At 67.1% G+C, this 23,219-nt stretch overlaps 9 protein-coding genes across 9 annotated transcripts; 5 read left to right on the top strand and 4 right to left on the bottom strand.

The window, feature by feature from the left end:
* Positions 1 to 832: 832 nt before the first annotated feature.
* Positions 833 to 3,338, top strand: FA09DRAFT_229999 (hypothetical protein). The gene is made up of 3 exons (XM_025739587.1): positions 833 to 1,603; positions 1,661 to 1,910; positions 1,971 to 3,338. Exons 1-3 carry the CDS (start codon positions 948 to 950, stop codon positions 3,102 to 3,104), a joined length of 2,040 nt encoding a protein of 679 aa, XP_025599686.1. The 5' UTR covers positions 833 to 947; the 3' UTR covers positions 3,105 to 3,338.
* FA09DRAFT_328802 (ALDH-like protein) lies at positions 3,218 to 5,555 on the bottom strand. The gene is made up of 8 exons (XM_025741919.1): positions 5,089 to 5,555; positions 4,610 to 5,035; positions 4,081 to 4,553; positions 3,986 to 4,029; positions 3,867 to 3,932; positions 3,733 to 3,814; positions 3,592 to 3,674; positions 3,218 to 3,541 (listed from the first exon to the last, which is right to left on the bottom strand). The coding sequence occupies exons 1-8, from the start codon at positions 5,533 to 5,535 to the stop codon at positions 3,333 to 3,335; spliced, it is 1,830 nt and encodes a 609-aa protein (XP_025599685.1). The 5' UTR covers positions 5,536 to 5,555; the 3' UTR covers positions 3,218 to 3,332.
* Positions 5,556 to 6,015: 460 nt separating this feature from the next.
* On the top strand, positions 6,016 to 10,021 carry FA09DRAFT_333776 (hypothetical protein; the record flags this gene model as incomplete). The annotated part of the gene is made up of 12 exons (XM_025743703.1): positions 6,016 to 6,163; positions 6,301 to 6,391; positions 6,447 to 6,707; positions 6,757 to 8,384; positions 8,442 to 8,539; positions 8,600 to 8,674; positions 8,734 to 9,018; positions 9,072 to 9,200; positions 9,257 to 9,452; positions 9,510 to 9,679; positions 9,730 to 9,801; positions 9,860 to 10,021. The coding sequence occupies 12 exons, from the start codon at positions 6,016 to 6,018 to the stop codon at positions 10,019 to 10,021; spliced, it is 3,315 nt and encodes a 1,104-aa protein (XP_025599684.1).
* A 91-nt stretch (positions 10,022 to 10,112) lies between these two features.
* FA09DRAFT_359435 (hypothetical protein) lies at positions 10,113 to 12,061 on the bottom strand. The gene is made up of 5 exons (XM_025745112.1): positions 11,502 to 12,061; positions 11,015 to 11,445; positions 10,520 to 10,962; positions 10,252 to 10,471; positions 10,113 to 10,197 (listed from the first exon to the last, which is right to left on the bottom strand). The coding sequence occupies exons 1-5, from the start codon at positions 11,904 to 11,906 to the stop codon at positions 10,119 to 10,121; spliced, it is 1,578 nt and encodes a 525-aa protein (XP_025599683.1). The 5' UTR covers positions 11,907 to 12,061; the 3' UTR covers positions 10,113 to 10,118.
* A 147-nt stretch (positions 12,062 to 12,208) lies between these two features.
* Positions 12,209 to 14,610, top strand: FA09DRAFT_359434 (hypothetical protein). Its single transcript, XM_025745111.1, has 10 exons — positions 12,209 to 12,835; positions 12,888 to 12,973; positions 13,031 to 13,046; positions 13,098 to 13,193; positions 13,245 to 13,331; positions 13,391 to 13,499; positions 13,562 to 13,678; positions 13,744 to 13,788; positions 13,848 to 13,926; positions 13,980 to 14,610. Exons 1-10 carry the CDS (start codon positions 12,413 to 12,415, stop codon positions 14,419 to 14,421), a joined length of 1,500 nt encoding a protein of 499 aa, XP_025599682.1. The 5' UTR covers positions 12,209 to 12,412; the 3' UTR covers positions 14,422 to 14,610.
* FA09DRAFT_328799 (Asp-domain-containing protein) lies at positions 14,561 to 16,531 on the bottom strand. The gene is made up of 7 exons (XM_025741918.1): positions 16,437 to 16,531; positions 16,071 to 16,321; positions 15,666 to 15,977; positions 15,379 to 15,606; positions 15,241 to 15,324; positions 14,979 to 15,186; positions 14,561 to 14,912 (listed from the first exon to the last, which is right to left on the bottom strand). The coding sequence occupies exons 1-7, from the start codon at positions 16,502 to 16,504 to the stop codon at positions 14,786 to 14,788; spliced, it is 1,278 nt and encodes a 425-aa protein (XP_025599681.1). The 5' UTR covers positions 16,505 to 16,531; the 3' UTR covers positions 14,561 to 14,785.
* A 256-nt stretch (positions 16,532 to 16,787) lies between these two features.
* FA09DRAFT_229729 (hypothetical protein) lies at positions 16,788 to 17,489 on the top strand. Its single transcript, XM_025739586.1, has one exon. The coding sequence runs from the start codon at positions 17,032 to 17,034 to the stop codon at positions 17,404 to 17,406; it is 375 nt and encodes a 124-aa protein (XP_025599680.1). The 5' UTR covers positions 16,788 to 17,031; the 3' UTR covers positions 17,407 to 17,489.
* A 31-nt stretch (positions 17,490 to 17,520) lies between these two features.
* On the bottom strand, positions 17,521 to 20,494 carry FA09DRAFT_328797 (hypothetical protein). Its single transcript, XM_025741917.1, has 3 exons — positions 19,771 to 20,494; positions 18,192 to 19,709; positions 17,521 to 18,128 (listed from the first exon to the last, which is right to left on the bottom strand). Exons 1-3 carry the CDS (start codon positions 20,197 to 20,199, stop codon positions 17,574 to 17,576), a joined length of 2,502 nt encoding a protein of 833 aa, XP_025599679.1. The 5' UTR covers positions 20,200 to 20,494; the 3' UTR covers positions 17,521 to 17,573.
* Positions 20,495 to 20,715: 221 nt separating this feature from the next.
* On the top strand, positions 20,716 to 23,214 carry FA09DRAFT_328795 (kinase-like protein). The gene is made up of 5 exons (XM_025741916.1): positions 20,716 to 21,142; positions 21,204 to 21,802; positions 21,885 to 22,176; positions 22,233 to 22,357; positions 22,417 to 23,214. Exons 1-5 carry the CDS (start codon positions 20,971 to 20,973, stop codon positions 23,131 to 23,133), a joined length of 1,905 nt encoding a protein of 634 aa, XP_025599678.1. The 5' UTR covers positions 20,716 to 20,970; the 3' UTR covers positions 23,134 to 23,214.
* Positions 23,215 to 23,219: the final 5 nt, after the last annotated feature.

The raw sequence follows: 23,219 nt of genomic DNA, 5'->3' as shown, positions 1-23,219 counted from the left end.
GCCGATGGCGTCGTCGACGGCTCCGCCCCTGTGCGCCAATCTGCGTGCACGTGGCGTGCTCTCGTAGCGCGCGAATGAGCCACCGGTGGTGCGTGGTGAGGGGCCATCTGCCACTGGGGCAGGCGCGTCTTGCTGCTCCTCTCTTGCGAGATGGACCGCGGCTGCTGCCTGCATCTCGAGGATGGAGGGGGCCCATCAAGCGCCAGGCGGTGCATGTCATGCCCGTGCGCGCCAATCATGGCCTTAGCTCAGGGCGACACGATCGCCGAGAGGCCGAAGGAGGGGCGTCGCGCAGCGCAGCGAAGACGTGGGCTGCTCGCGAGCGCTCTCGCTGCCGGCTGGCTTCGGCGCAACTTCTCGGACCGTGCCTTGGCCGAAGGTGATGGCCAGGTCTGCGCACAGGTAGGCGGCGGCGGCGGCTCGTCTCGAGGCTTAGATGAGCTCGGCCGTAGCGCGCCGCTCGGGCGTCTTGACAGGGGCGCCATTGCGCAGCGAAAGTGCACTTTGTAGCACTGGCACGCGCCGTGGGCGCAGCAGATTCGCGCCACGAGTGGCCGACGGTTCAGGTGCGCTGCCGCCGTGTGTGCGAGGTTGACGGCAGCAGGCGGCGTTCCCGAGCCGGAGCTGTGCCATTCCTGGACGATTTGCTGCGACGAGGGCCGGCAGCAGCACAGCAGCAACGCCTGCTCCTGTCTGTTGTCCAATCTTGCGCCTCATCGGTCATCACACTCGATTCTGCTCCTGCCCGGCGACCCCTGGCGTTCAATGCTTTCGTTTGGGGCGACGTGGGCCGCGTGTTGGCGCCCGGCAGCCGGGCACGACGAGTCATCTCCCCTCGAACCGCTGCGCCGCGCTTTGACTCTACATCTGTGGCCTGATGCGCCCAGCATCTGCCCGCCGAGCTGCAGCTGACGCCTGCCTTCTCTCCTCTTCCTCTCTCCCTCCTCATGTCTGCTGCGGCCGATCCTCCCGCCGTTGTGCGCCGGCGCGCTGGCACTCTGCATCCTCATACGACGCCCTCATCTGCCGCTCGCTCGCCTGGGCCGCCCGTCGCTCCTCGCTCCACTCCTTCTTCGCCGCGCGGGCTTGCTGTCGCCGTCGTAATGCAGCAGCAGCACCAGCGGCAGCAGCAACAGCCGCAGCAGCACCTGCAGCAGCACCCGCAGCAGCAGCTGCAGCTTCTGCAGCAGCAAGAGCACCTGCAGCAGCATCTGCAGCCGCAGCCGCAAAGCGTCGGGCGCCAGGGCTTGACCCATCAGCGCTCGCACTCGGGCGTACTCACTCCCGCCACACCTGGCTTGCACGCCGGCGACACCGTCGTCGTCAAGACCGAAAAGGTACCGCCCGCCGCGTGCGACTTTGCGGTACCCGTCCGACGCCTGTCGTACCAGAGCTGCCTCTCTGGGGCAATGGCAACGGCGCCGTCGCTGGCATCCCCTGTTCCTCAGCCCGCGCGTGCCCTCTCAGACCGCCGACACGTCTCTGGCGAAGGCCCGAGCCCTCGCGCGAGTCCACGTCCCATGCAGTCTGGCGTTCAGGATGAAGCGGCGTGGGAGGCCCGCAGACGCCGGGGCGCGGAGGAGGACGGCCGCTACGCCAACTCGTGAGTCAGCTACAGGTGATCTAGCCCATGCCTGATCGCTAACAACGCGTCGATCAGCCCTCACACATCGTACAGCTCTCTGCGCCACTCGCCGCAGAGCCGCTCGACCCAGCTGCGCGACGCAGACGCGCGCCACATGCCGTCCGGACGTCTGGCCCAGGGCCCATCTGCGTCCTCGCCTGCGTATGGCATGGCACGCAACGGGCAGCCCTCGCCGCGCACGCAGCTGCCGAGCTTCAACAACCTCACCTCGCGTGAGGAAGACGCAGCCAATGGCAAGCGCCGGAGACAGGATGCTGACGAGCCGGTGAGTGCCACGCGACACGCGACACGCGACAGCTCGCGTCATACTCACACTTACGTGCAGCTCGACGAGGATGAGGAGGCGTACCGCGCTCGTATGCGACGCGGCCCCGAGCACAACGGCCGCTACTCGCCGCCGGATGCTCGCACCCACAGCAGTGCCTCGCTGCTTCCACCCACTAGCCACGAGACGCGCGGCGGCCCGGACGCGCCCTATGAGAGCAGCGTCCCGCTGAACCGCCGGCGCGGCGACGCCGCACAAGCCAAGGCTAGCCGGCTGCACATCGACACCGGTGCCACGAGCAGCCCGACGCACGACCAGCTGTCCGACGGCCGGCGTCCCGATGGCCGCACGCCGATCGCGCGCTCCGCGCCGCCGCAGAAGATGTCGTTCGAGGCGCAAGAGGCTCCCAACCCGCCGTTCCATCCCATGGCGGCGCACAACCACGTCAGCGCTGTGCGCGCTCGCGAGGGCGAAGACGAGCGCCACGTTGGCTCGCCTCAGCAGCGCAGCAGCGCAGCGCGCCCCGAGCCTCCTCGCCATGTGCTCGCTCCCCCGCCGGCGTCGGCGCGCTTCGTGCCGCAGACGGCGACGCTGCCTTCGCCCGCCTACCACTCAACGGCCTTTATGCGCGGCGGCCCGCCCGTGCCGCAGAGCAACAACCCGCCGCGCACGGCTGGCCTGCCTCCGCAGACGGCGCGCCTGCCTGAGCACTTGCGCTCGCCGCCGAGCAGCAAGACGCAGTTCCTCTCGCTCTTTTCGAACTTCTACGACTCGCTCAGCGACTCGCGCACGCTCAAGGCCACGCTCGAGGACCAGGTGCGCCGCTCCAACACACTGCTGCAGACGCTGCAGCGCTCCAGCCGCGTGCTCGACGCCACCGTCGACCGGCGCATCCGCGAGGAGCGCCTGGTGTGGGAGAATCGCGTGCAGGGCCTCGAGGCGCGCGTGCGGGAGCTCGAGGCCAAGGCGGGCTCCGGCTCCGGCTCGTCGCCGCCCGAGACCAAGCCCGTAATTGCGCCTGCGACCAACTCAGACGCTGCGCCGAGCGGCAGCGCGCCGGCTGCCGACAAGACTGCGGCCCCTGCTCCGCGCGGCTCCGCTCCGTCGAGCGGCCGCAAGACGCCTCCGGCCGACGAGGCGATGGAGGACGCCGAGGAGGGCGACGAGCTCCAGTCGAACCGCGATGAGGACTAGCGCCCGTGCTCCCGCCTCGTCCCGCACATTCCCTTTTCCTGTCACCAAGCGCCCGAGACCATTGCCCGTCTTTTCTTCTCTCGCCCCGCGCAGCGTTTCACGCTCAGCCGCACTCTTTCACCGCTTAGCTTCGACCTCGCCACGAGTGTCCCTCTGGATTCTGGCCACCCCTTTGTAACTGTAGCAGCGCCGCGAAAAAGCGAGTTTGTCACCACCCCGACAAGGTGTCTAGAAGGAGGCGCGGATGAGCGCTGCGAGGCCCCAGGCCTTGTCGCTGAGCGAGCTGCCGCCCGCGAAGGTGCCCAGCCCCTGCGCGAACGACCAGGCGCGCACTGGCTTGGCGAGTGGGTAGTCGAGCGGCCCAGGGATGGCCGTGCGCACCAGCCGGAAGAGCAGGTCGGACGTGACGGCCTTGGTGGAGGTCAACGAGAGCAGGCCTGTGCAGTGTAAGTAAGGACCAGCAGCGCTCAGCAGCTGCGCAGCTCACCTTCCGGACCGGCGAAGCGGCCGCTGCCTGACGCCTTGACGCCGCCGAAGGGCAAGCCCTGGTTCAGATAGCCGCACGCGAAGCTGGGAAGAGGATGCGGCGTCAGCATGCCGTCGCGCAGGCATGCAGAGAGGGACTTACTCGTTGATGTTGCACATGCCGGCCTCCATCTGGCTCGCCACATAGCGGCACTCCCTCTCGTTTGAGCCGAACACGCTCGAGCCTGCATCGCTCTGGTCAGCAACAGACGCGTTGCGAGAGCAAGCCGGGCTCACCAAGGCCGTAACGCGTGCCATTGGCAAGCTGAATCGCCTCCTCCGTCGTGTCAAACGCCATCACGACTGTGGGGAGATGTAAGAGCCAGGCTGACAAGAGCAAGTCAATGCGTGCTCACGCATGACAGGCGCGAAGAGCTCTTCTTGCGCGATCTCCATGTCACTGCGCAGAGGTGAGCGGAAGGGCAGAGTCATGCACAGCGAGCGTACTCACGGAGTCACGTCGACAAGCAGCGTCGGCGCAAAGTAATGTCCGCTGGGATGCTTGGGGTGCACGAAGCGCTTGCCGCCAACGAGGCAGCGGGCGCCCTTGCTGACGGCATCCGCGACGAGCTGCTCGAGTCTGGGGATGCGTGCGCCCGTGATCAATGCACCGACGTCGACGTGTGCGCTGGCCTTCTCGCGCGAGCCAGAGAAGGGCGTGTCGTCGAGGAACGAGCCAAGCTGGAGAGCACGCACGCGCGGCTCGACGAGCTCGATGAAGCGAGGCAGAATGGAACGAGCGACGAGGAAGCGCTCAATGCCGATGCAGTTCTGGCCGCCAGCACCGAAGGCGGCGCGCAGGAAGGTCGGCACGAAGAAGGGCAGATCGGTGCCGGGCAGGGCAATGAGCGGGTCCTTGCCGCCGAGCTCCGGCGTGAGCGGGATCATGGCCGACGCAGCGTCCATAGCCACGAGCTTCGCGACCTGCAGCACGCCGCATTCAGCGTAGCGCTATCAGTTGAGTCGCGTTGCGCACTCACCGACTCGCTGCCGATGAACGTCAGGTGCTTGATGAGCGGGTTGGCCGTCACGGCTGAGGCATTCTGCGGGTAACAGCACACGACCTGCACCAGATCCGGGTCCTCGCCGCAGGCCTCGAGGCAGGCGCGAAGGCCGCTGAGCACGTAGGAAGACGACCAGGCGACCTGCTCTGACACCTTGACGACTACGGCATTGCCGGCAGCAAGCGCCGCGACCACTGGCGAGAGCAGATTGTGGATCGGGTAGTTCCAGCTCACGCACGCGGCTACGACGCCGAGCGGCACGTGGTGGACCTCGCAGCGCTTGTGGGCTAGCAGAAGATTGCTGGAGCGCACCTCGGGCTTCAGGACACGCTCTGTGTTCGCGACAAGCCAGTCGATCTTGGACAGCGTCGTGAGGATCTCGCCGAGCAGCGCGTCGACAGCCTGAGCGAAGAAGGTCACGGAGCTGCCGGGCAACACCAGCACGCATCACTCACCGTCTTGCCCGTGTCGCGGCAGGCGACGCGCGCAATGCCCTCCATGTCGTCGACACACCACTTCTTGATCGTGCGCAAGAGGCGGCGGCGGCGCGCAAAGCTCGACGTGCCCCAGGCACGGCGCGCGACGTCGGCGCGGCGCACCTTGTCCTCGGCCTGCTCGCGCGAGTCGGCGGGCAGGTCAGCAATGTGCTGTGCGGTAGCAGGGTCGTAGCAGACGATGACGTCCGGCCGGCTGGCATCGCTGATGGCGGGCTCGGCGAGCACGCGGCCCGTCCAGCCGGGCTGCGCGGCCTCGGGCACGGGCAGCGAGATGGGCAGGGCGCGCTCGGCGGCGCGGTGCCGCAGCGCGAAGAAGAGGAAGAGCACGAGCGGCGCAGCGACAAAGGAGCCAAAGGCGTAGAGCAGCAGCGCCGTGTCGGCGCGCTGCCGTGGCGGCTCGAGCATGTTGGCTGAGGCGAGGATGGTGAGGGAGCGGAGGTGAGCATGAGGCGTGTTCGGTGAGAAGGACTGCCTGGACCCACGGCTGCACAGCCGCGGCCCGACTCCCGAGGCGCTGCGCCCCTCCAGAATTAGCTACGCCGTCTCGCCGGTACCTTGCCGGCCTCGCTGCGCCACGCTCTTGCCGTCCCTCCACCACTACTCGCAGGCCCTACAACACCAGCTCCTTGCACGTGCTCCGCCTGCCCGCCGTCGCTGCTGCCCCCGTCGATGCTCGCGCGCCTGCTCGGCCGCGCCACTCCCCGCCTGCGCCCGCTCTCGCCGCCCGCCTCGCCGCGCCTCTCCACCCTCGGCGCTCCTCTGCGCTCGCGGCACGCCCCGTCGCTGACGCTCGCCGCCGCCTCTGCTGCCGCTGCGTTTTTCGCACTGCGCACCAGCCCGCTCGCTGCTCCGCGCCTCGCCGTCCCGCAGCGCGGCCTCGCGACCATGGCGGCCACGCAGCCCGCGCCGCCGCAGGCGCACGCCAACTTCGACCTCGTGCGCCGCGTCGAGCTGCACTATGCGCCGGGCATGAGCGTCGAGAAGTGGCAGAGCCGCGTGACGGGCATGACGGTGTATTGGGCCAACTTCGACAGTGAGTACTGCGCCGGCGCGAGCAGGAGGCGACAGTGGGCCCGAGCGATAGCGCGACGGCAGTGATCGCCAAGGGGCAGCGTCCAGTAGCTGTGCACTGCGGCGCAGTCTATCGCCCTACTGACGCAGCGCTGGCAGGTCCGCTGCTGAACAGCTATGCGACGATGGCGTCTGAGATCTTCGAGGACAGCGGCGTGCCGCACACGCTGGAGCACCTCATCTTCCTTGGGTGCGTTGCAGTGAGGGTCCGCGGCGGGATGCCACTGACAGCCAGCGCTGTCCAGCTCCAAGAAGTACCCGTACAAGGGCGTGCTCGACAGCCTGGCCAACCGCGCGTTCGCCAGCGGCACCAATGCATGGACCGCCAACGACCACACGGCCTACACGCTCACGACGGCGGGTTCTGACGGCTTCCTCCGCATGCTCGACATCTACCTCGACCACACCTTCTTCCCGACGCTCACTGCCGCAGGCTTCACGACTGAGGTCTTCCACGTGAATGGCAAGGGCGAGGACTCGGGCGTCGTCTTCTCGGAGATGCAGGGGTGAGTGCGGTCGCTGCGACACATAGAACGCATCTGACGCCTGCTGCAGCCGCGAGAACACGGCAGGTGACTTGATGGAGCTCAAGAACCAGCGCATGCTGTACCCGCGCAGCTCGGCTTACCGCTCCGAGACCGGCGGCCTGATGTCTGCGCTGCGTGTGCTCAAGATCCAGGACATCCGCAAATATCACGCCACGTATTACGCGCCGCACAACATGGCGCTCGTCGTGTGCGGCCCGCTGGAGCGCGCCGCGCTGCTGGACTCACTGGCGCCGATCGAGGAGCGGCTGCAGGCTGCCGGCTCGACGCATGGCCCGCAGGGTCCGCAGGGCTGGAAGCGGCCGTTTGTTGAGACGCAGAGCAACGTTGCGCCCGTCATTGACGGCGCGGCCGAGACGCCGGGCGTCGACCGCCCGGACCCGGATCAGCCCGTCGAGAAGCGCCGGCGCCGCGCGTTCATCGAGTTCCCGGAGAAGGACGAGAGCGTCGGCGAGGTGGCCGTGACGTGGGTCGGGCCGCAGTACCACGACTTCCTCACGAACGAGGCGCTCAGCGTGCTCAGCACGTACCTCATCGACTCTGCTGTCTCACCGGTGCAGCAGGCCTTTGTCGAGCGCGACGATCCGCTGTGCACCGACATCTACATGGCCAACGAGGACAAGGCGGGCCACACGACGCTGAGCGCCTACTTCTCCTCGGTGCCGACCGAGAAGCTGGACACGCTGGACCGCGAGCTCGTGACGCTGCTGGAGAAGATCCGCAGCGAGGGCATCGACATGACGCGCATCGCCCTCGTGCTCAAGCGCGACCGGCTGAAGCTGCTGGCCAGCCTCGAGACGAAGCCGGCCGACTCGTTTGCCGACGCCATCATCGCCGACATGCTCTACGGCCGGCGCGACGGTGCCGACCTCGAGGCGGCGCTGGACGACATGACGCGCTTCGACCAGCTGTCGGCCTGGAGTGCCGAGCAGTGGGCCGCGCTGCTCGACAAGTGGCTCATCGGCAACTCGCGCAATGTCGTCATCGGACGGCCGTCGCGCTCGCTCGCCGCCAAGCTCAAGGCCGAGACCAAGGCTCTGGAGGAGTCTCGCCGCAAGGAGCTTGGCGAGAAGGGCCTCAAGCGCCTGGATGAGGAGCTCGAGAAGGCAAAGGCGGAGAACGACCGCGACATTCCGCCAGAGATGCTGAACAGCTTTGCCGTGCCGAGCGTAGACAGCATCAAGTGGATCGAGGTCGGCACGGCCGTCAACGTGCCTGGCGGGGCCAGCAAGACGTCGCGAGCCGTCGCCGCCATCAACGGCTCCGGCGGCGCTCCGTCCGCACTTGACCGTCGCGTGCAGGAGCATGTCGAGAAGGACGGCGAGCCGCTGCCCTTTGCCATCCAGTGGGACCACGTCAGCAGCGCGTTCTGCACCGTCACTGCCATCTTCAGCACCGCAGCACTGCCGCCGCACCTGCGCGGCCACCTCAATCTTTACCTCTCGGCGCTCTTCTCGCTGCCCATCACGCGGCCCGACGGCACGAAGCTGGGCTTTGAGGCCGTGGTCAAGGGCCTGGACGAGGACACGCTCGGCTACGAGACGGGCCTGGGCGTCGGCAATGGCTTCGCCGAGATGCTGTCCGTCGAGATCCGCGTCGAGCGGGAGAACTACGGCAAGGCAATTGCCTGGCTGCGCGGTGAGTGCTGAGTGAAGATCAGCATTGACCTCGCCACTGACATTCCCCTCTGCGCAGACCTACTGTGGGGCGCAGAGCTCTCCGTCGAGCGGCTTCGCGTCACTGCGGCTAAGCTCGTGCAGTCGCTGCCCGAGCAGAAGCGCGATGGACGGTCGGTGAGTCTGCGCTTGACTGCTCACAGCTGCGCCTCGTGCTCACCGCGTCGCCTTCCTCAGATCTCCTGGTCGCTCTCCCGCGCTCTGACGCACTCGCTCGAGCTGTCGACGAACGTGGCGAACTCCGTGCTCTCGGTGCGTATTCGGAGTCGCGCCGCTGCTCGCGCATCGCTGACCATTTCCTGTCGCTGCAGAGCCTGGAGACGATTCCGAAGCTCGCTGAGCGTCTCGGTGCCGCTGATGCGAGCACCAGCGACGCCGAAGCCGTCGTGCGCGAGCTCGACGAGATCCGCAGCGTGCTCTTCCGACCCGAGCGCATGCGCGTCAGCGTGACGGGCGACGTGCTCGGCCTCAAGCGGCCACGCAGCGACTGGGTCGACAACCTGCTGCGCGAGAAGAGCTGGCAGCCGGTGCAGACCGAGCCCGTGCCGTGGTCCAGCCAGGTGCTGACAGCACTTGGCAAGGAGCCAGCCAAGAAGGTGAAGGCCGACGGCACGCTGAAGATGCAACTGTTGCTGATGCCGCCGCTCAGGGTCTCATCTGCCCGCTGCCTACGATCGAGAGCTCGTACTCGGTCTTCACGGCCAAGGGCCTCAGCGGTTTTGAGCAGCCCGACACGGCCGCGCTCGTCGTGACCATTGGCATCCTGAACGCGATGGAGGTGAGCGTGCCTGAGACTCAACAGCGCAGGATGTCGCTGACTTCGGTGCCCGCCAGTCGTACCTCTGGCGCTTCATTCGCGGCGCTGGCCTGGCGTACGGCGCCAGCATCCGCTCCGACACGGAGGCGGGGCACATCCACTTCTCGCTCTACCGGTCGCCCGACTCGGCCAAGGCGTTCGCAGAGGCCAAGAAGGTCATCGGCCAGCTTGCCGCCGGCACGATGGCCATCGACCAGACGACGCTCGACAGCGGTGAGTCCAGACATTGACCGCTGGCTTGCTGTCTCCTGACCCCGCTTCTCTCTGCAGCCAAGAGCTCGCTGCATTTCTCAGTCGCCGACTCGGAGGGCACGGTCGGCCAGGCAGCCGCCGAGAGCTTCGTCGACGTGCTCAAGGGCACGGGCAAGGGCCGCGGCCGCCGCCTGCTGGCGGACATCGAGCACGTGCAGCTGGCCGATGTGCAGGAGTCACTGAAGAAGGTGCGAGCCCAGCTTGGCGCCCCTGCGCTCTATGCTGATCGCCTGCGCAGTACATCCTGCCAATCTTCGACCCCGCCACGAGCGTGTGCGCCGTCGCATGCGCGCCCGCTCGCACGGAGGAGGTGAGCATTCTCTGCTGCGCTTCACAGCGGTGCTGCTGCTCACGCGCCTCGTCGTCAGATCCAAACGGCCCTTACGCAGGTTGGCTACGAGATGGAGCGGCGTGACCTCGACATTGGCGCGGACAGCGACGCAAGCGGCAGTGAGAGCGGCAGCGGCAGCGAGAGCGGCAGTGAGAGCGAGGAGGAGAGCGAGGACGAGGGCGCCAAGGGCAAGCTGTGAAAGGGCATAGACGTAGACCCTCGACGCCGGACCCTGTGCCACCATCTGAAATCAGACCGGGTCCTGGATGTAGTGTGTACATTGCTGCCAGCGCGGATCATGCTGCGGCCAGGCTCTTGATGTACGAGCTCGTCGCCTCAAGGCTGGAGGCGGTGCGGGCGATCTGCTGGTCCCACCTGCGTGACGAGTCAGCACGTGTGTCGAGACCCCTCAGCAGCACACTAGCTCACCGCCGTGTCCAGACTGCGTCGGGATCGTCTTCGTCCTCCTGAGCCTCGCCTTCGTCGCCATCGCCGGCCACGTTGCCAAGTCCGCCAGCGGTGCCCGCCTCTGCTGCGCCGCCGCGGCCGCCTGCCAAGAAGGTGACGACGCCTCCGCCAGGGCCCACTTGGTCGATCTCGGCCTTAAGACGGCCCTGCACGACCATGCGGCGCACTGTCGACTCGGCGGCTGGGCGTGCGTCAGCCAGAATCAGGATAGCACATACGGCAGACTCACCTGGCGCAGTCAGGTCCAGCAGCAGAGCCAGTCCGCTGAAGGTGATGTTGGCGTACAGCGTCGAGGCGGCCAGCACGTTGTGCTCGATCATGGCGCGCGACAGCACTGTCTGGGTGCGCAGGACGGGAGCAGGCGGCGGCGCCGAGTCGCCCATCTCGACGTCGCCGTCCGAGTTGGAGGCAGCGGCAGCTGCAGCGGCAGCATCGGCGGCAGCCATGGCCTTCTCATTGGCCGTCGGCGGCAGCTCGGCCTTCTGGTGCGGCGCTAGCATGGCCTCGAACGAGGCGATCTCCGACGCGCGGATGATCTGGCCGAGGAACACCTTGGTCAGGATCGTGTGCTGGTCCAGCGAGGACGTGCGCTCGTCGCGGATCAGCGTCGCGAGAATGCGCGAGCGCTGCGGTCCGGCTGGAGAAAGGATCGCAGCAGTCACGGCGGCAGACCTGAAGCAAACCATGTCAGCATCGCTGCTGTTGCAGTCAGGCCCGAACTTACAATGCCTGCGTCCGCTCGTCCTCGTCGATCTCGGGCACGAAGCTCAGCTCGTGATAGCGCGTGCTGGCCTCCATGAAGCGGCGCTGAGCGTCGTAGATGCGCGCTTGGCACAGCTTGAACATGAGGCCGAGCTTCTTGCCCTCGCGGCGCTCCTCGGGCGTGCCCTCCTGCTCGATGCCCGGCAGCGCCGGCGTGGCGCCGGGCACGGCGTGCAGCACGAGCGAGGCGCGCTTCAGCGACACGTCTGCACCGACGGCATCGTCAGCCTCGAGCAGCAGGCGCACGATGCGCACGAGCACGTCGAGCTTGTTGGTGTCGGACACGGCTCGATGACCCGAGTCTAATGGGATGCCCTGCAGCACCCCTGCCGCCGCCGCCCAGTCTTCCGCCGACTCGTACAGGTCGGCCAGATGCAGTCGCAGCGACGACGCCTTGAGAGATGGCGCGTTAGCTCAGAGCTCAGCGACATCTCCATGAGTGCACTCACCTGCTCCTCGAAGCTGAGCACTCGCGGCTGCACCTTCTCGATGGCATCCTCGAACAGCGTCGTGCGCGTCTCCTCGTCCCAGACGGCCGGGTCCTCGGCGCCCAGCTCCTCGTCCTTGCGCTCAGCCGGCGGCGCGCTCAGCGGTCCCGCAAGCGCCGTGTCAAAGGCCTCCAGCACCTGGCGGCCTACGACGAGGCCGCCGCCCGTGGAGTTGGCATCGCTGAACACGGCGGCGTCGAGGAAGGCGGCGAGCGCAGCGCGCAGGGCAGCCGGCGAAACGTCGCGGCGCGGGCGGCGCAGCAGGGAGTGCAGCTGCTCCTGGTACGCTGCGGCGCGCGTCGACGTCGGCGAGCTGGCCAGTGCCGAGAGGGCGGCGAGGAAGTCGGCGGGCGCCGCGTCCGTCATGCTGGGCACGCCGGGTCGAGCTGAGCGGGCAGGTGGAGGCGCGAGGGTGGAGCGGGCAGTCGCAGCGCTGCTGAGAGCGAAGGTAAAGCAGGTGCGCTGCACCGCTGTCCAAGTGCTCGGGTGTGTGGGTGCGAGGCAGGGAGGGGGATGGTGGTGCTCATCAAGCCGCGCCCGCTGTCGAAGCGTCATCAGCGCGGCGCCGCGGCGGGTGGAGAGCGAGGCCTTGAGCTTGCTGGCTCGTGCACCGTGCGCCGCGCGCCAGCTTCCCTGAGGCATCCTCCGCCTGGCCTCTTCCTTCTCTACCACTCACTGCTCGCTCGCTGTCTTTGTTTTCTCTCCCCCGACCCCTTCGCCGGCTTGCACACCTCTGCAGCGTGTCTGTTGCTAGTTTGCGAGCGTCGTCGTGAGAGCGAGTGCCCCGCCGCTGCTGCACGTCCTCGCCGCCCTCCACACCGGAGACCAACACTCGCTGCCGCGCGTGCCCACCAGCCGACCGGCTCGCCGCCATGGCAGCCTCAGGCAGCGCAGCCGAGGCTTCTGCCGCCATGCCCTACAGCGCTGTTGCTCCTGCAGCGTCGTCGACCATGCCTGCTGCCGCCGCTGCCGAGCCGGCGGTCGAGGAGTGGATCGCCGTGCGCGTCAGGCACGGTAGTGCTGTGCACTCGCTGCGCCTGGCGCACGAGGATCTCGTCGAGGATCTCAAGGCCGCCATCTTCTCGCTCACCGACATTCCGCCGGAGCGGCAGAAGATTCTCGGCCTCAGCCGCGGCCGGCTGCCGCCGGACAGCAGCCGCATCTCGCAGCTGGCGCCGCCGCCGTCGAGCTGGAAGGGGCGCAGCGAACTGGGCGAGCGCATTCTCGCGCTGCAGGTCATTGGCACGCCGCTTGTCGACACGTTCAAGGATCCGGCGGCGCTGCTAGGTCTCGAGGTGAGCTCTATCCTGCAGCGATGTCTGTGCGGCTGTGCTCACATGCCCGCAGGACGCGCGCGAGACGGCGGCTCTGTCCGAGGACGTCGACTACCAGGCCCCTCAGGAGGAGGCCAAGGCGCAGAAGACGCTTCTCCCGTGAGTGTGGACGCCCTCTTTGCACGACCGCGCTCACACAGCTCTTCTTTCTCCCAGACATGAGAACCCAAAGGTGAGCATGTAGCCTCTCGCGGTCGGGCCGCATCCTGACACCCGCCTGCAGAACCACGCCAAGCTGGAGAAGACCATCCAGCGCTTCGGCGACTTTCCCGTAATGCACCCGCCTCGCAGCGGCCTGAAAGGTGGTCTGCTGGTGCTTGTGAGTCAGGCGTGCTGCTGTCTTCCGACCACGCTCACGCGCGACGTGCAGGACCTCGACTACACGATCGCAGACACCAAAGTCTTGCTCGACAACTCCCGGCTCGCCAGCGAGTCCATTCGGCCCGGCTTGCATGATGTGCGTCTCACCAGGGAGTCAGTGCCGACAGCGCTTTGCTTACTGCAGCCGCTGCGCAGTTCCTGGCGGCTGTCTACCCGTACTACGATATCTGCGTCTGGAGCCAGACGTCCTGGCGCTGGCTCGAGGCTAAGCTGACTGAGCTCAACATGCTCGCCGACCCGCGATGTGAGCTGTGCCTGCGCTGAGCTTGGACCGACGGCCCTGACGTGCGCGCGCCGAATCCGCAGACCGCATCTCCTTCGTCATCGACCGCACGCCAATGTTCAGCGTGAAGAGCCTGATGTGGGAGAAGCCCGACATTACAAAGCCGGCTGTGCAGACGGAGTACAAGCACGAGGTCAAGGGTGCGTATGACGCTGCGTGCGGCATCGACTTGCTGGCGACGCTCACGCTCTCTCGGCATCGGCAGCGCTGGAGCTCATCTGGCGGCGCTTTCCGGAACACTACAGCGCAGGTACGTCTGGCAGGCGTCTGTGCTGGCCGTGGCCCGACGCTCACGCTCTGCCCCGCCAGCCAACACGCTGCACGTGGACGATCTCTCGCGCAACTTCGCCATGAACCCGGCCAACGGGCTCAAGATCACGCCGTATCGGTGCGTCGCCTCGCAGCAGCCCTGTCGCTTTCATTGGCTGACTTTGCTTGCAGCAAAGCACCCCGCTTCGACTCTGAGCTCGCCGCGCTGAAGCGCTACTGCCTGCAGCTGGCACACCCAAACGTGACGAACTTCAACGAGGCGTGTCCGAACAACGCGGACTGGAAGTACGTGCAGCTGCCTCTCGTCACCGACCTGCCGCAATCGACGACGGTGGCGGCGACGCCCGACACGCCGCGCCCGGCGGCGGGAGAGCTGCCGCAGGAGACGGACGAGACGATGGCGGCGGCGGCGCCGGCTGACGCCGCAGCTGCTGCATCCACCGCCGCTGAGAGCACCGAGGGTGCAGCTCCTGATGCGGCGGAGCTGCAGCGCCTCTCAAGCACTCCTACTCCGCCTCCGTCCTCGTCCCAGTCGCTGTCGCAGGCCACCGCGCAGCAGCCAGGCACGCAGGCCGACACGCCGGATGTGGCCGGTCCGCCGCAGGCCGACTGATTCCTCCCCCATCCCTCTCCGCCCCTCTCACGACCCCCCTTCACGCACTCATGACGCATTCGCCGCCCTCACATCATCTCATCATCACGGACACCTCATCCCCAGCACGTCTCATGTCCACCACCCACCCACAGCATCAGTCCACACATGCGCCGCGCGTCTCGAGTGCACAGGGTGTATTCATTCGTGGTAGTTGACGATTCGGGGGAGGGAGTGGGTGCTACGCGCGGGACAGATGCAGGAGAGAGAGCCGAGAGACACGAGAAGAATAGCCGATGAGAGCAGAGAGGGCCCGGTCAGAGCGCGGCGCGCAGCAGGCCGCGACGTTGCGCCTGGCCATGGGCCAGTGTGCGGTCAGGAGCGCTTACTGGCGCGCCTTGGCGAAGCCCACAGCGTTGCGGCCGAGGTCGTAGACGGTGTAGTACTTCCGCAGGAAGACGTCGCCGACGATCCAGAGCGGGCCGGCCGGCGGCGGGATGTCAAGGCCGGTGCTGCGGAGAGAGAGAGGTCAGCTCATGCCGCCAGTGTTCGGCGTGTGCTTTCGGCGCCACACTCACAAGGGCGAGATGCAGCTGCCCTGCACCTGCAGAATGTAGTCCTGCGGCGTGAGCGTGTACTTCTTGCCGTCGAGCTTGAAGGTGAAGTCGGGCATGCTGTCGAGCTTCTCGCACTCGACCGAATACGAGCCGTTCCAGCCCTTCTTGGCGCCGAGCTCCTTGTTGATCAGCTCGGCCATGTCCGACGGCAGCGCAATGAGCGAGGTGCCTGCGGTGCAGAGTCAGCATCGCCGTGTTTGCGCTCAGCCGTGGCAGGGCTCACCGGTGTCGATGGCAGCGCCAGTGTTCTCGAGCTCAAGCTCGTCGTCGCCGAGGAACACGGAGTCGAGGGCGACCTCCCAGTAGGCTACAGCCGCGCATCAGCACACGCAGCACGCGTTCACCCGCTGCAGCAACTCACCCTTGCGGCGCAGCGGCGCGTACACAATCTTGCCCTCGTAGTGGCTCTCGTCGATGCCGCCGAACGTGGCCATGCCGCCGTCCTCCTCGGACGAGCCGAGGTAGAAGCCGAACACGGGCGCGTCGAGCAGGCCCTGGTTGACCATCTGGTAGAAGGGCGGCACGATGCCGTTGACACTGATCGTGTCGTAGGCGAGGCCGAGGATACCGTCAAACTTGCCAAACGCGACTAGTGGGTGGAGAGAGCGTCAGCAGTTGCAGCGCCACTCGCTCTCGCGCACCACGCACACGCAAGGCCGGGCTCCGAGGTGGCCTCGGCAAAGTCCTGGCCCTTGATCTTGAGGTCGCCGATGGTCAGCACGTCGTTGCTGACGTAGCCCTCCATGGCGCCCGAGCCGTACTGGATCTTGAACTCGGTGCCGTTCTTCTTGTACGTCGACGACGCCGAGTTGTCGTACTTGGTGTGCAGGAAGCACGCAATCGACGAGCACTTGGTCGACGGCACCCACAGGTTGCTCGAGCCCGTGTCGAGGATGACCTTGAACGACTGCGGCGGCGTGCCGAGCGTGATGTCGGCAAAGTACTGGGCGTTCATGAAGTCTGCGGTGCGCGCGGGTGGTGTGAGCTGCCTGCTGCGCACGGACGCACATCCGCGAGCCAGCCCCTGAGTGGCACCGCACGCCAGCCACTCACCGCTCAGCGGCACGCCGTGGCCCTTCTTGGCCTCGGCCAGCCAGGCACTGCGGTCCTCGGAGGCGTCGTGCGGCAGGATGCCAAAGTCGGCCTCCTGGTTGTCGCCGGCATGCTTGCCGACGCCGGGCGCGACGAACGGCGACTGGCCGCGCTGGCCGGCGGCCGAGTACTTGTGCTGCAGCACGGCGGCCTGGGCGCGCAGCGAGTCGAGCGTCGTGCCGCTGGCGAGCGGGTGCTTGGACAGCTTGGCCCTGCGTGGAGTGTCAGCGGCAGCGCAGCGAGGATGTGCGCAGCAGCAGCGCCAGAAGCGGCAGGGGCGGCAGCAGTGCGAGCACCGCTGCGCCACGCGCGCCGCGCGGCACTCACTTGTGCACGCCGGCCTCGACGCCGGCAGCAGCGGCGAGGGCGGTGACGAATGCGAGAGAGAGCTTCATGGTGCGGGGGTGGAGGGGATGGTGGGGGGCGAGAGGCAGGGCGTGCGGCGGCGGCTGAGCAGGACGTGCAACCGCCGCGGTGCTCGGTGCGACCGCCGCTGCCGCTGCTGCGCACCACGCCACGCCGGCGGTGTGGAGCAGCGCGGCCGCGCGCGAGCGAGAGGGTGCAGCAGCCGGCAGCACGCCGCCTGCCTACGCTCAGCGGCTGCGCGGGCCCCTGCGCGCTGCCGAGCCGATGCGGCGATGGGCCGTGGGCACAGGGCCTGTGCTGCGTGCTGGCGGCGCGCCTATCGAGCTGCATGCAGCCGCCGCCCCTCTTCGGCGCACGCTGCCGTCACCAGGCACCAAAGCTGCAGGCAGCAGAGCCCCGGCCAAAGCCACCCCGCCGCGGCCGCGATCTCGCGCTGCATCTGCAGCACGCACCTTGACGCCACGGGCAAGGGGCGCTGTGACTCGCTCGCGCCGCAGCAACGCTCAAGAGGCGCGCATCTCGAGCCCGTCGTGGCCTCGTCGCAGCACGCTCAACGATGTCCGGCCATCCGGCGCGCCTCGACGTGCGCCCGCCCTACTATCTCGTCGCCTTCAGCAGCTCGCGCCGGCCCGACCTCGACGGCGCCGCCTACGCGCGCACGGCCGCACTGATGGAGCAGCTCGTGCAGCGCTCGCCCGGCTATCTCGGCGCCGAGTCGGCGGCGCAGGGTGACAAGGGCATCACCCTCTCGTACTGGCGCGACGAGGCCAGCATCCGCGAGTGGAAGCGCAACGCAGAACACCTCGTCGCGCAGCAGCTCGGCAAGGAGGCGTGGTATGCCGCCTACCGCACACGCGTGGCACTCGTGCAGCGCGAGTATGGCTGGGAGGAGGAGGCGGCAGAGGCGGAGCGGGACCGCAGGCGAGAATGAGAATAGAGAGGCCTCGCTCTGCCACCTTCACACGCCGCATGTCACGGTGCATCGCTCCACCGACGAGGCCGCGCCAGGGTCCCCTCGCCTCCCACAGGCTCTCGCCACGCCAGGGTATGATGTGCTATTCGGCTCGGCTAGTGTGGGGCGCGATTGGGGTATATGAGCTACTCAATGCGCCTGCGCGGAGCGCGAGACGGACTGGCAGGCTCGCTCCGCTCGGAGCTGGATGACTCGTTCGAGGGTGTGCGGCGATGCGCGCTGGAGAGAAGAGCGAGACGCGGGCTGGAGCGAAGGCCGGAGCGCGAGCCGTCGCGAGGCGCGACAGTCGGGTTCTCCTTGTCTGCCCGCTTCCGCTTTGCAGGCACGGCAGGAGCACTCTTACTCTTCGTTCCTGCGCCGCGCGTGGGCCGCGAGCCCTCGGACTTGCAGAACGGCGAGGTGAGCGGCGCACCGCGACTGCTGCTAGCCTCGTCTTGTGCCGCCCGGTCGCGAGCGATCACGGTGCAGTCGGCAGAAGCCTGAGCCAGCGCGTTGATCCAGTTCTCGTATGCATGCGACTCGGGCGCTGAGAGGATGCCACCAACGGGCGGAAGGGGGCGGGAAAGAGAGGACGCCGTCGTCGTCGCGACGTCTTTGCCAAAGATGGGCCTAAGAGACGCGTCACTGAACAAGGCCTTCCATGGGCCCTCGAGAGCGATGAGAGTTCCCGTGCGTAGTCCCTGAGCGATACACCTGGTCAGCACACGCTGGCAGCCCGGTGTCGCGCAGCATCAGAAACTCACCATTCGCGGCGCGCCATCGCCTAGAAGCGTCTCCTTGTACTTCGGATCCTTCAGCTTCTCCGACAGCTCTTGCCTGCCGGCTCGCAGTGCGCTGTGATGCAGAAATAGGTAGAACAGCGACTCGAGATCGTCGATTGCGCGATGCTGCATCGATTCGACGTTGAGATCGTCCCGCTGCCGCTGGATCTCTGCGCAGTGCTCCTCAATCCCCATGGCGAGCTCGCGGCGTTCTTCTTCCGTCTTGACCTCCGCGTGCCGTTTTCGCTCGCGAACCAGTTCCTGCTCCTCGTCGGCGAGGATCTTGAGGATAGTCGCACTGCTTGTTGAGCGCAGCGACATGAAGTGTTGATTGGCACTGCGAGCGTCGTCGGCGGCCAGGCGCAAGCGGCGCGCGTCGTTTGCCGCGTCTTCGAGGTCGCCGCGAGGATCATCGCCGATGCGGGCGTTGCCGAAGTCGATCAGCAACGGCTGTGGGTCGTCGCCGCTACTATCTGCCACGAGCAGCAGATTGCCGCTGTTGATGTCGCGGTAGTGTACGTTGGCGAGAGCCACATCGCGCAAGATCTCCGCAGCGCGGCTGAAGAAGAGAAGCATGTCTCTTGCTGACATCTCGGACGTCTCGACCTTCTTCGCAACAGGGGAGGTCATCACGACGACGTCGAGCGCAATGCCGTGCCAGGACCATTCGGGAATCTGGCCGCTGGCCTCGCCCATCATCTCAGGCTCGCGGACGAGCGCGTTGGAACTCGTGTGGACGCGAGCGAGCTCGGGCAGGAGCACGGTGCTGAGCAGTACCGGCACGTTCTTGACGTTGTGATGAGCGAGATGACGTAGAACCTTTGCTTCGTGACCGACAAGGTAGGACGCGACCCAGGTCGTCTTGATGACGACGTACTGGGGCGCGTCCGAGTCGGGCGCCTCGCCGGTCGGACTGCCTGACTCGGCACGGATGGCAGGCCTGAGCCTCTTTGCCTTCCCCGCCCAACAGGCTGTCCGGCCGCCGAAGAGCTCATTGCGCACGATGAGCAGCTGAGGCTCGTCGACGAAACCCCAGTCTTCGACTGTCGCGGCTGAGGAGGACGACTGCGCCTCGGCGTCTTGCGTCCGAGCGATGCGAAAGGGCGTCCCTGCTGGCGGCGGTGTCCATCGAACGAGCACCTCGCTCGGATTGGTGACGAAGGTGATGAACTTGACGAAAGTGGGCATGTGATCGGCGCGGCCCAGGTCGATGGCCAGCGCGCACGAGTACGTGTGAGCGTCGAAGCGCCAGAGACGCAGTACGTGTCCGCAGAGTGTGAAGCCGTGGCACACCGCTACGGCGCACTGTTCGCGACGCAGGATCCACATGTACCAAGCGAGCTGACTCATGAGTCGCTCGTCTTTGTCCTGCTCTTCTGTCGGCTTGACCACGCCCACGAACAGGACGTCGGCAAAGTGTGGGCTGGCAGCAGACGACATGCTTCGCCGGAGTGTGACGTCTGCTGGACTATACGTGACTTCCTCGTCCTCATCGCCGCTCTCAAAAGAACGATGCCTATCAGCGTCTAGAAAGGCAGTTCCGGCGCATCTGTGATCTCACTGAGTTCGAGCTTGCGATGGTCCGGTGGCTGGACTTCTCGAACCGCAGCGAGCTGCCGAGCAAAGAGCATGCATCGTTGGCGAGCCGAATGAAGCCGTCCTCCAGTGTCTCTCCTGGCGAGCGGTTGCATGCCATGTCCCGGAACGGGTCGTACGTCGTCTTGCCGATGAGCTGCGAGGCAAGCTCTCGGCACACAGCCTCCGCGCTCTGCTTCGAGGCGCTTCCTTGTTTCTCGCGCAGTGAGATGTTGACAAAGCGTTTGAGGTGACGACCTCGCATGGCCCTGTAGACCTGGTCGTACGGCGGCTCGCTATGCTCCTCGCTGCTCGTGTCCCACTCTTCATCGTCTGCCTCGGGCGCGTGAGATGCTTTGAAGTCAGATGCGCCTGCGCCGTGCGGCAGATGGCCGTCGAAGAAGGCCTCGAGCATGTTCAAGCGACGACGTTGGTGCAGGCAGCTTGAGGCTGGGGTGCCGAGAATAGCGGATGTACGACGGAGGAAAGAAGGGTGAGCGCTGGCTTTGAGGGCGGAGGAGGACAGGTGCGCATCGTCCTTGTGAGGCAGCGCAGCCGACGCCTGGCTTCGCGCGGCTGCTGCGGCCAGAGCGCCGCCCACACCTCGCGAGCGGCCGCTGCGTCTGTGCAGTGCTCAGCGATGCAGCAAGAGCTGCACCGACGCGAGAGAGGAGGGCAAGTGCAGGCTGGCACCGCAACCGGATGCAGAGGCGGGAGGAAGGAGTGGAGCTCAGGGGGAGGCGGGCCGCATTCGATGCGGCGATTCTTGAACTGATCCTAATCGACGCATACAGCTCCGGCTTGCTTTCCCACGGCGCCAAATACAAAGGCGCCTCTGCGGCTTGTAGTCCGATTAGCAATGATTTGGCGCGGAGCCTCTCGCACGGGTCGCGCACGGGCGCCGCCCCCTCTCCGCCTCCTCTCCGCTCTCCATCAGGCACAGGCAGACACCTTCTCGGCCCCTGTCCCTCCCGCCATCACTGCCAGCGCCACATCCGCACGCGACGTACTGCTTGCCTCCAGAGAGGCAGCCGCGTGTCTCGCCGAAGTCGCTCGCACGTCGCTCTCTTCCTGAAGCTGCCCCGCCGTTGGCCGTCCACACGACCTTCTCCGCTGCTCGCAGCTGCCTCGCCCTCGCTCTCCCGACGTCCGCCTGCCACAGCACATCTCGCAGGCACGCGCCGCCATGGACCAGCGCGCCAATGCGCCGCTGGCGCCCCACCTGGCGGTGCCGAGCGGCTCCGCAGCCGCAAGCCCGGCCGCCGCAGCAGCGGGCTCGCCGGCGCCGTCGCTCTCCATCATCCCGCCGCGGCCGCCGCGGCGGGCCGGCATGCCCAAGCTGGCGCTGCCCTCCTCTCGTGCGCATGGCAGTGTGCTGCTGTTGCTGCGTCTATGAGTTGCTGAGTTCTCTGCACGCAGGCCCCTCGTCAGCTCGCGGCGCCGGCGGCCTATCGCTGGCCATGCCGACGAGCAACGGCCTCTCGGGCCTCTCGACCAACCTCTCGCTCAGCCTCTCGGGCGACGACGACTCTTCGCTGCCTACGCCAGGCCTCGCGCCGCCCAGCGTCGGCTTCGATGTGGAAGAGGGCCATGCCACGGCCGCACTACAGACCATCTACCCCGACACGGTGCCGCACGGCGAGGGGCGGCATCCTGCCGCGCTGACGAACGATCTCATTCGCGCCATTGGCGGGCTTTCCGTCGACGGTGCCGGCTCTGCGTCCGAGACGTCGCATGCAGGCAGCAGCAATGGAGACGCGCAGGCTGGACCGTCCAATGCGGCGCTCCGGCTGCCGGTCGTCGGCTCCAGCGCGGCGGGCGCCGGCATGCACCGCCGCAGTCTGAGCGCCACGAGCGAGGCGAGCAACGCCAGCAGCAGCGGCGCGCGCGACGGCGACGAGTCCGAGGAGTGGAGGCTCAAGGGCCACCTGGAGGATCTGGGGCGCATCGGCGAGGGCGCGAGCGGCGAGGTCAAGAAGGCGCGGCATACGCCGACAGGCATCGTCATGGCCGTCAAGGTGCGTGCTCGTGGCCCGAGCGCATATGAGTGCTTGTCCTGGCGGGCGTTTGCTTGCGTTGGTCGCTGACCTGGGTGAACAGACCATCTCGACGTCGCCCAATCCGGCAATACACCGGCAGATCCTGCGCGAGCTGGCCTTCAACCGCACGTGCCACAGCGAGTACATTGTGCGCTACTACGGCGCCTTTCTCGCCGACGAGGACACGAGCATCGTCATCTGCATGGAGCACTGCGAGGGCGGTAGTCTCGACGGCATCTACAAGATGGTCAAGAAGCGCAACGGGCGCACGGGCGAGAAGGTGCTTGGCAAGGTCGCAGAGGCCGGGCTCAAGGGCCTGGAGTACCTCAGGCAGCGCAAGATCATCCATCGCGGTGAGTGCTGCTGTGCTGCGTGAGCCGTCCGTGCGCTGATCAGACGAGCGCCTCAGACATCAAGCCGTCGAACATCGTCGTGACGCGCTCAGGGCAGATCAAGCTGTGCGACTTTGGCGTCTCGGGCGAGCTGATCAATTCGATGGCGGGCACCTTCACAGGTACAAGCTACTACATGGCAGTGCGTCTGCGCTTTCGGAGCGTCCACGGTCTGCGCTGACCATGTCCCCTCTCGCGCAGCCGGAGCGTATCCGCGGGCTGCCATACAACATCAGCTCCGACGTATGGTCTCTCGGCCTGACAATCCTCGAGGTCGCATCCAATCGCTTCCCCTTCCCGCCCGAGGGCGACCCGCCCTTGGGTCCGATCGACCTGCTCTCATACGTCGTCTCCATGCCGGTGCCCGAGCTGCAGGACGACCCGCAGGCCGGCGTCAAGTGGGGGCGGGCGCTGCGCGACTTCGTCGAGCGCTGTCTCGAGAAGGACCCGGCCAAGCGGCCGGGCCCGACTAAGATGCTCAGCCATCCCTTCATCAAGAAGAGCGAGACGCGGCAGCCGCAGCCCGACATTGCCCGCTTCATCGCCGACGTCTGGGGCTGGCCTGCGCCGCCGCCTGCGCCGGGCTCCGAGCCGAGCAGCACCGCCGCCACGCCCACGACGACCGACGCCGGCATCCTCGGGCGCATCCCAAGCGTGCGCAAGGCGCCCAAGCCCATTGCGCCACTCGTGAGCAGCAAGCCGTCGCTCTCCTCGCTCAAGATTGAGCAGACCAGCGCGCAACGAGGCGAGCCCTCGCCCCTCTCGGCCGGCGCTGCAGGCACGCCGCCCGCCGTGCCGGACGCCACGCAGCTGGATGCGGAGGGCCGCACGGCTTATGAGCGTGCCGAGGCCAAGATGCGCGAGGCCGACGTGGGCCTCGTCGGCAGTCCGACGGTGGACGCAGCTGGCTTCGCCTAAGGCTCTCGCGCTCCCTGCTGTGTGCTCCCTGCTCGCTGCCTTGCCTCAATACACATACCATGCACACGCAGCAGCAACTTTTGACT

This window comes from Tilletiopsis washingtonensis, assembly GCF_003144115.1.
Source record: "Tilletiopsis washingtonensis strain MCA 4186 unplaced genomic scaffold FA09scaffold_6, whole genome shotgun sequence".
Taxonomy (NCBI): Eukaryota; Fungi; Basidiomycota; class Exobasidiomycetes; order Entylomatales; genus Tilletiopsis; species Tilletiopsis washingtonensis.
The sequence above is the reverse complement of the archived record's forward strand: the minus strand, read 5'-3'. Positions and strand labels throughout refer to the sequence as shown.

Excerpts from the sequence above, each read along its gene's own strand:
- FA09DRAFT_359435 (XM_025745112.1), bottom strand. The coding sequence starts at position 11,906 with ATGACGGACGCGGCGCCCGCCGACTTCCTCGCCGCCCTCTCGGCACTG. Across the intron at positions 10,472-10,519 it reads GCTGGACCTGACTGCGCCAG|CCGCCGAGTCGACAGTGCGC; the intron begins GTGAGTCTGCCG and ends ACGCACGCCCAG. Across the intron at positions 10,198-10,251 it reads GACGCAGTCTGGACACGGCG|GTGGGACCAGCAGATCGCCC; the intron begins GTGAGCTAGTGT and ends CTCGTCACGCAG.
- FA09DRAFT_328797 (XM_025741917.1), bottom strand. The coding sequence starts at position 20,199 with ATGCTCGAGGCCTTCTTCGACGGCCATCTGCCGCACGGCGCAGGCGCA. Across the intron at positions 19,710-19,770 it reads CCATCGCAAGCTCGAACTCA|AGCGGCGATGAGGACGAGGA; the intron begins GTGAGATCACAG and ends CGTTCTTTTGAG. Across the intron at positions 18,129-18,191 it reads GCGATGGCGCGCCGCGAATG|GGACTACGCACGGGAACTCT; the intron begins GTGAGTTTCTGA and ends TGTATCGCTCAG.
- FA09DRAFT_229729 (XM_025739586.1), top strand. The coding sequence starts at position 17,032 with ATGTCCGGCCATCCGGCGCGCCTCGACGTGCGCCCGCCCTACTATCTC.
- FA09DRAFT_328802 (XM_025741919.1), bottom strand. The coding sequence starts at position 5,535 with ATGCTCGAGCCGCCACGGCAGCGCGCCGACACGGCGCTGCTGCTCTAC. Across the intron at positions 4,030-4,080 it reads CTGCTTGTCGACGTGACTCC|TGACATGGAGATCGCGCAAG; the intron begins GTGAGTACGCTC and ends ACCTCTGCGCAG. Across the intron at positions 3,815-3,866 it reads TGGCACGCGTTACGGCCTTG|GCTCGAGCGTGTTCGGCTCA; the intron begins GTGAGCCCGGCT and ends AGAGCGATGCAG.
- FA09DRAFT_229999 (XM_025739587.1), top strand. The coding sequence starts at position 948 with ATGTCTGCTGCGGCCGATCCTCCCGCCGTTGTGCGCCGGCGCGCTGGC. Across the intron at positions 1,604-1,660 it reads GACGGCCGCTACGCCAACTC|CCCTCACACATCGTACAGCT; the intron begins GTGAGTCAGCTA and ends CGCGTCGATCAG. Across the intron at positions 1,911-1,970 it reads GACAGGATGCTGACGAGCCG|CTCGACGAGGATGAGGAGGC; the intron begins GTGAGTGCCACG and ends ACTTACGTGCAG.
- FA09DRAFT_359434 (XM_025745111.1), top strand. The coding sequence starts at position 12,413 with ATGGCAGCCTCAGGCAGCGCAGCCGAGGCTTCTGCCGCCATGCCCTAC. Across the intron at positions 12,836-12,887 it reads CGGCGCTGCTAGGTCTCGAG|GACGCGCGCGAGACGGCGGC; the intron begins GTGAGCTCTATC and ends ACATGCCCGCAG. Across the intron at positions 13,679-13,743 it reads GTACAAGCACGAGGTCAAGG|CGCTGGAGCTCATCTGGCGG; the intron begins GTGCGTATGACG and ends CGGCATCGGCAG.
- FA09DRAFT_328795 (XM_025741916.1), top strand. The coding sequence starts at position 20,971 with ATGGACCAGCGCGCCAATGCGCCGCTGGCGCCCCACCTGGCGGTGCCG. Across the intron at positions 21,143-21,203 it reads GCTGGCGCTGCCCTCCTCTC|GCCCCTCGTCAGCTCGCGGC; the intron begins GTGCGCATGGCA and ends CTCTGCACGCAG. Across the intron at positions 21,803-21,884 it reads GCATCGTCATGGCCGTCAAG|ACCATCTCGACGTCGCCCAA; the intron begins GTGCGTGCTCGT and ends CTGGGTGAACAG.
- FA09DRAFT_328799 (XM_025741918.1), bottom strand. The coding sequence starts at position 16,504 with ATGAAGCTCTCTCTCGCATTCGTCACCGCCCTCGCCGCTGCTGCCGGC. Across the intron at positions 15,607-15,665 it reads CTCGGAGCCCGGCCTTGCGT|TCGCGTTTGGCAAGTTTGAC; the intron begins GTGCGTGGTGCG and ends TCCACCCACTAG. Across the intron at positions 14,913-14,978 it reads GGCAGCTGCATCTCGCCCTT|CACCGGCCTTGACATCCCGC; the intron begins GTGAGTGTGGCG and ends CTCTCTCCGCAG.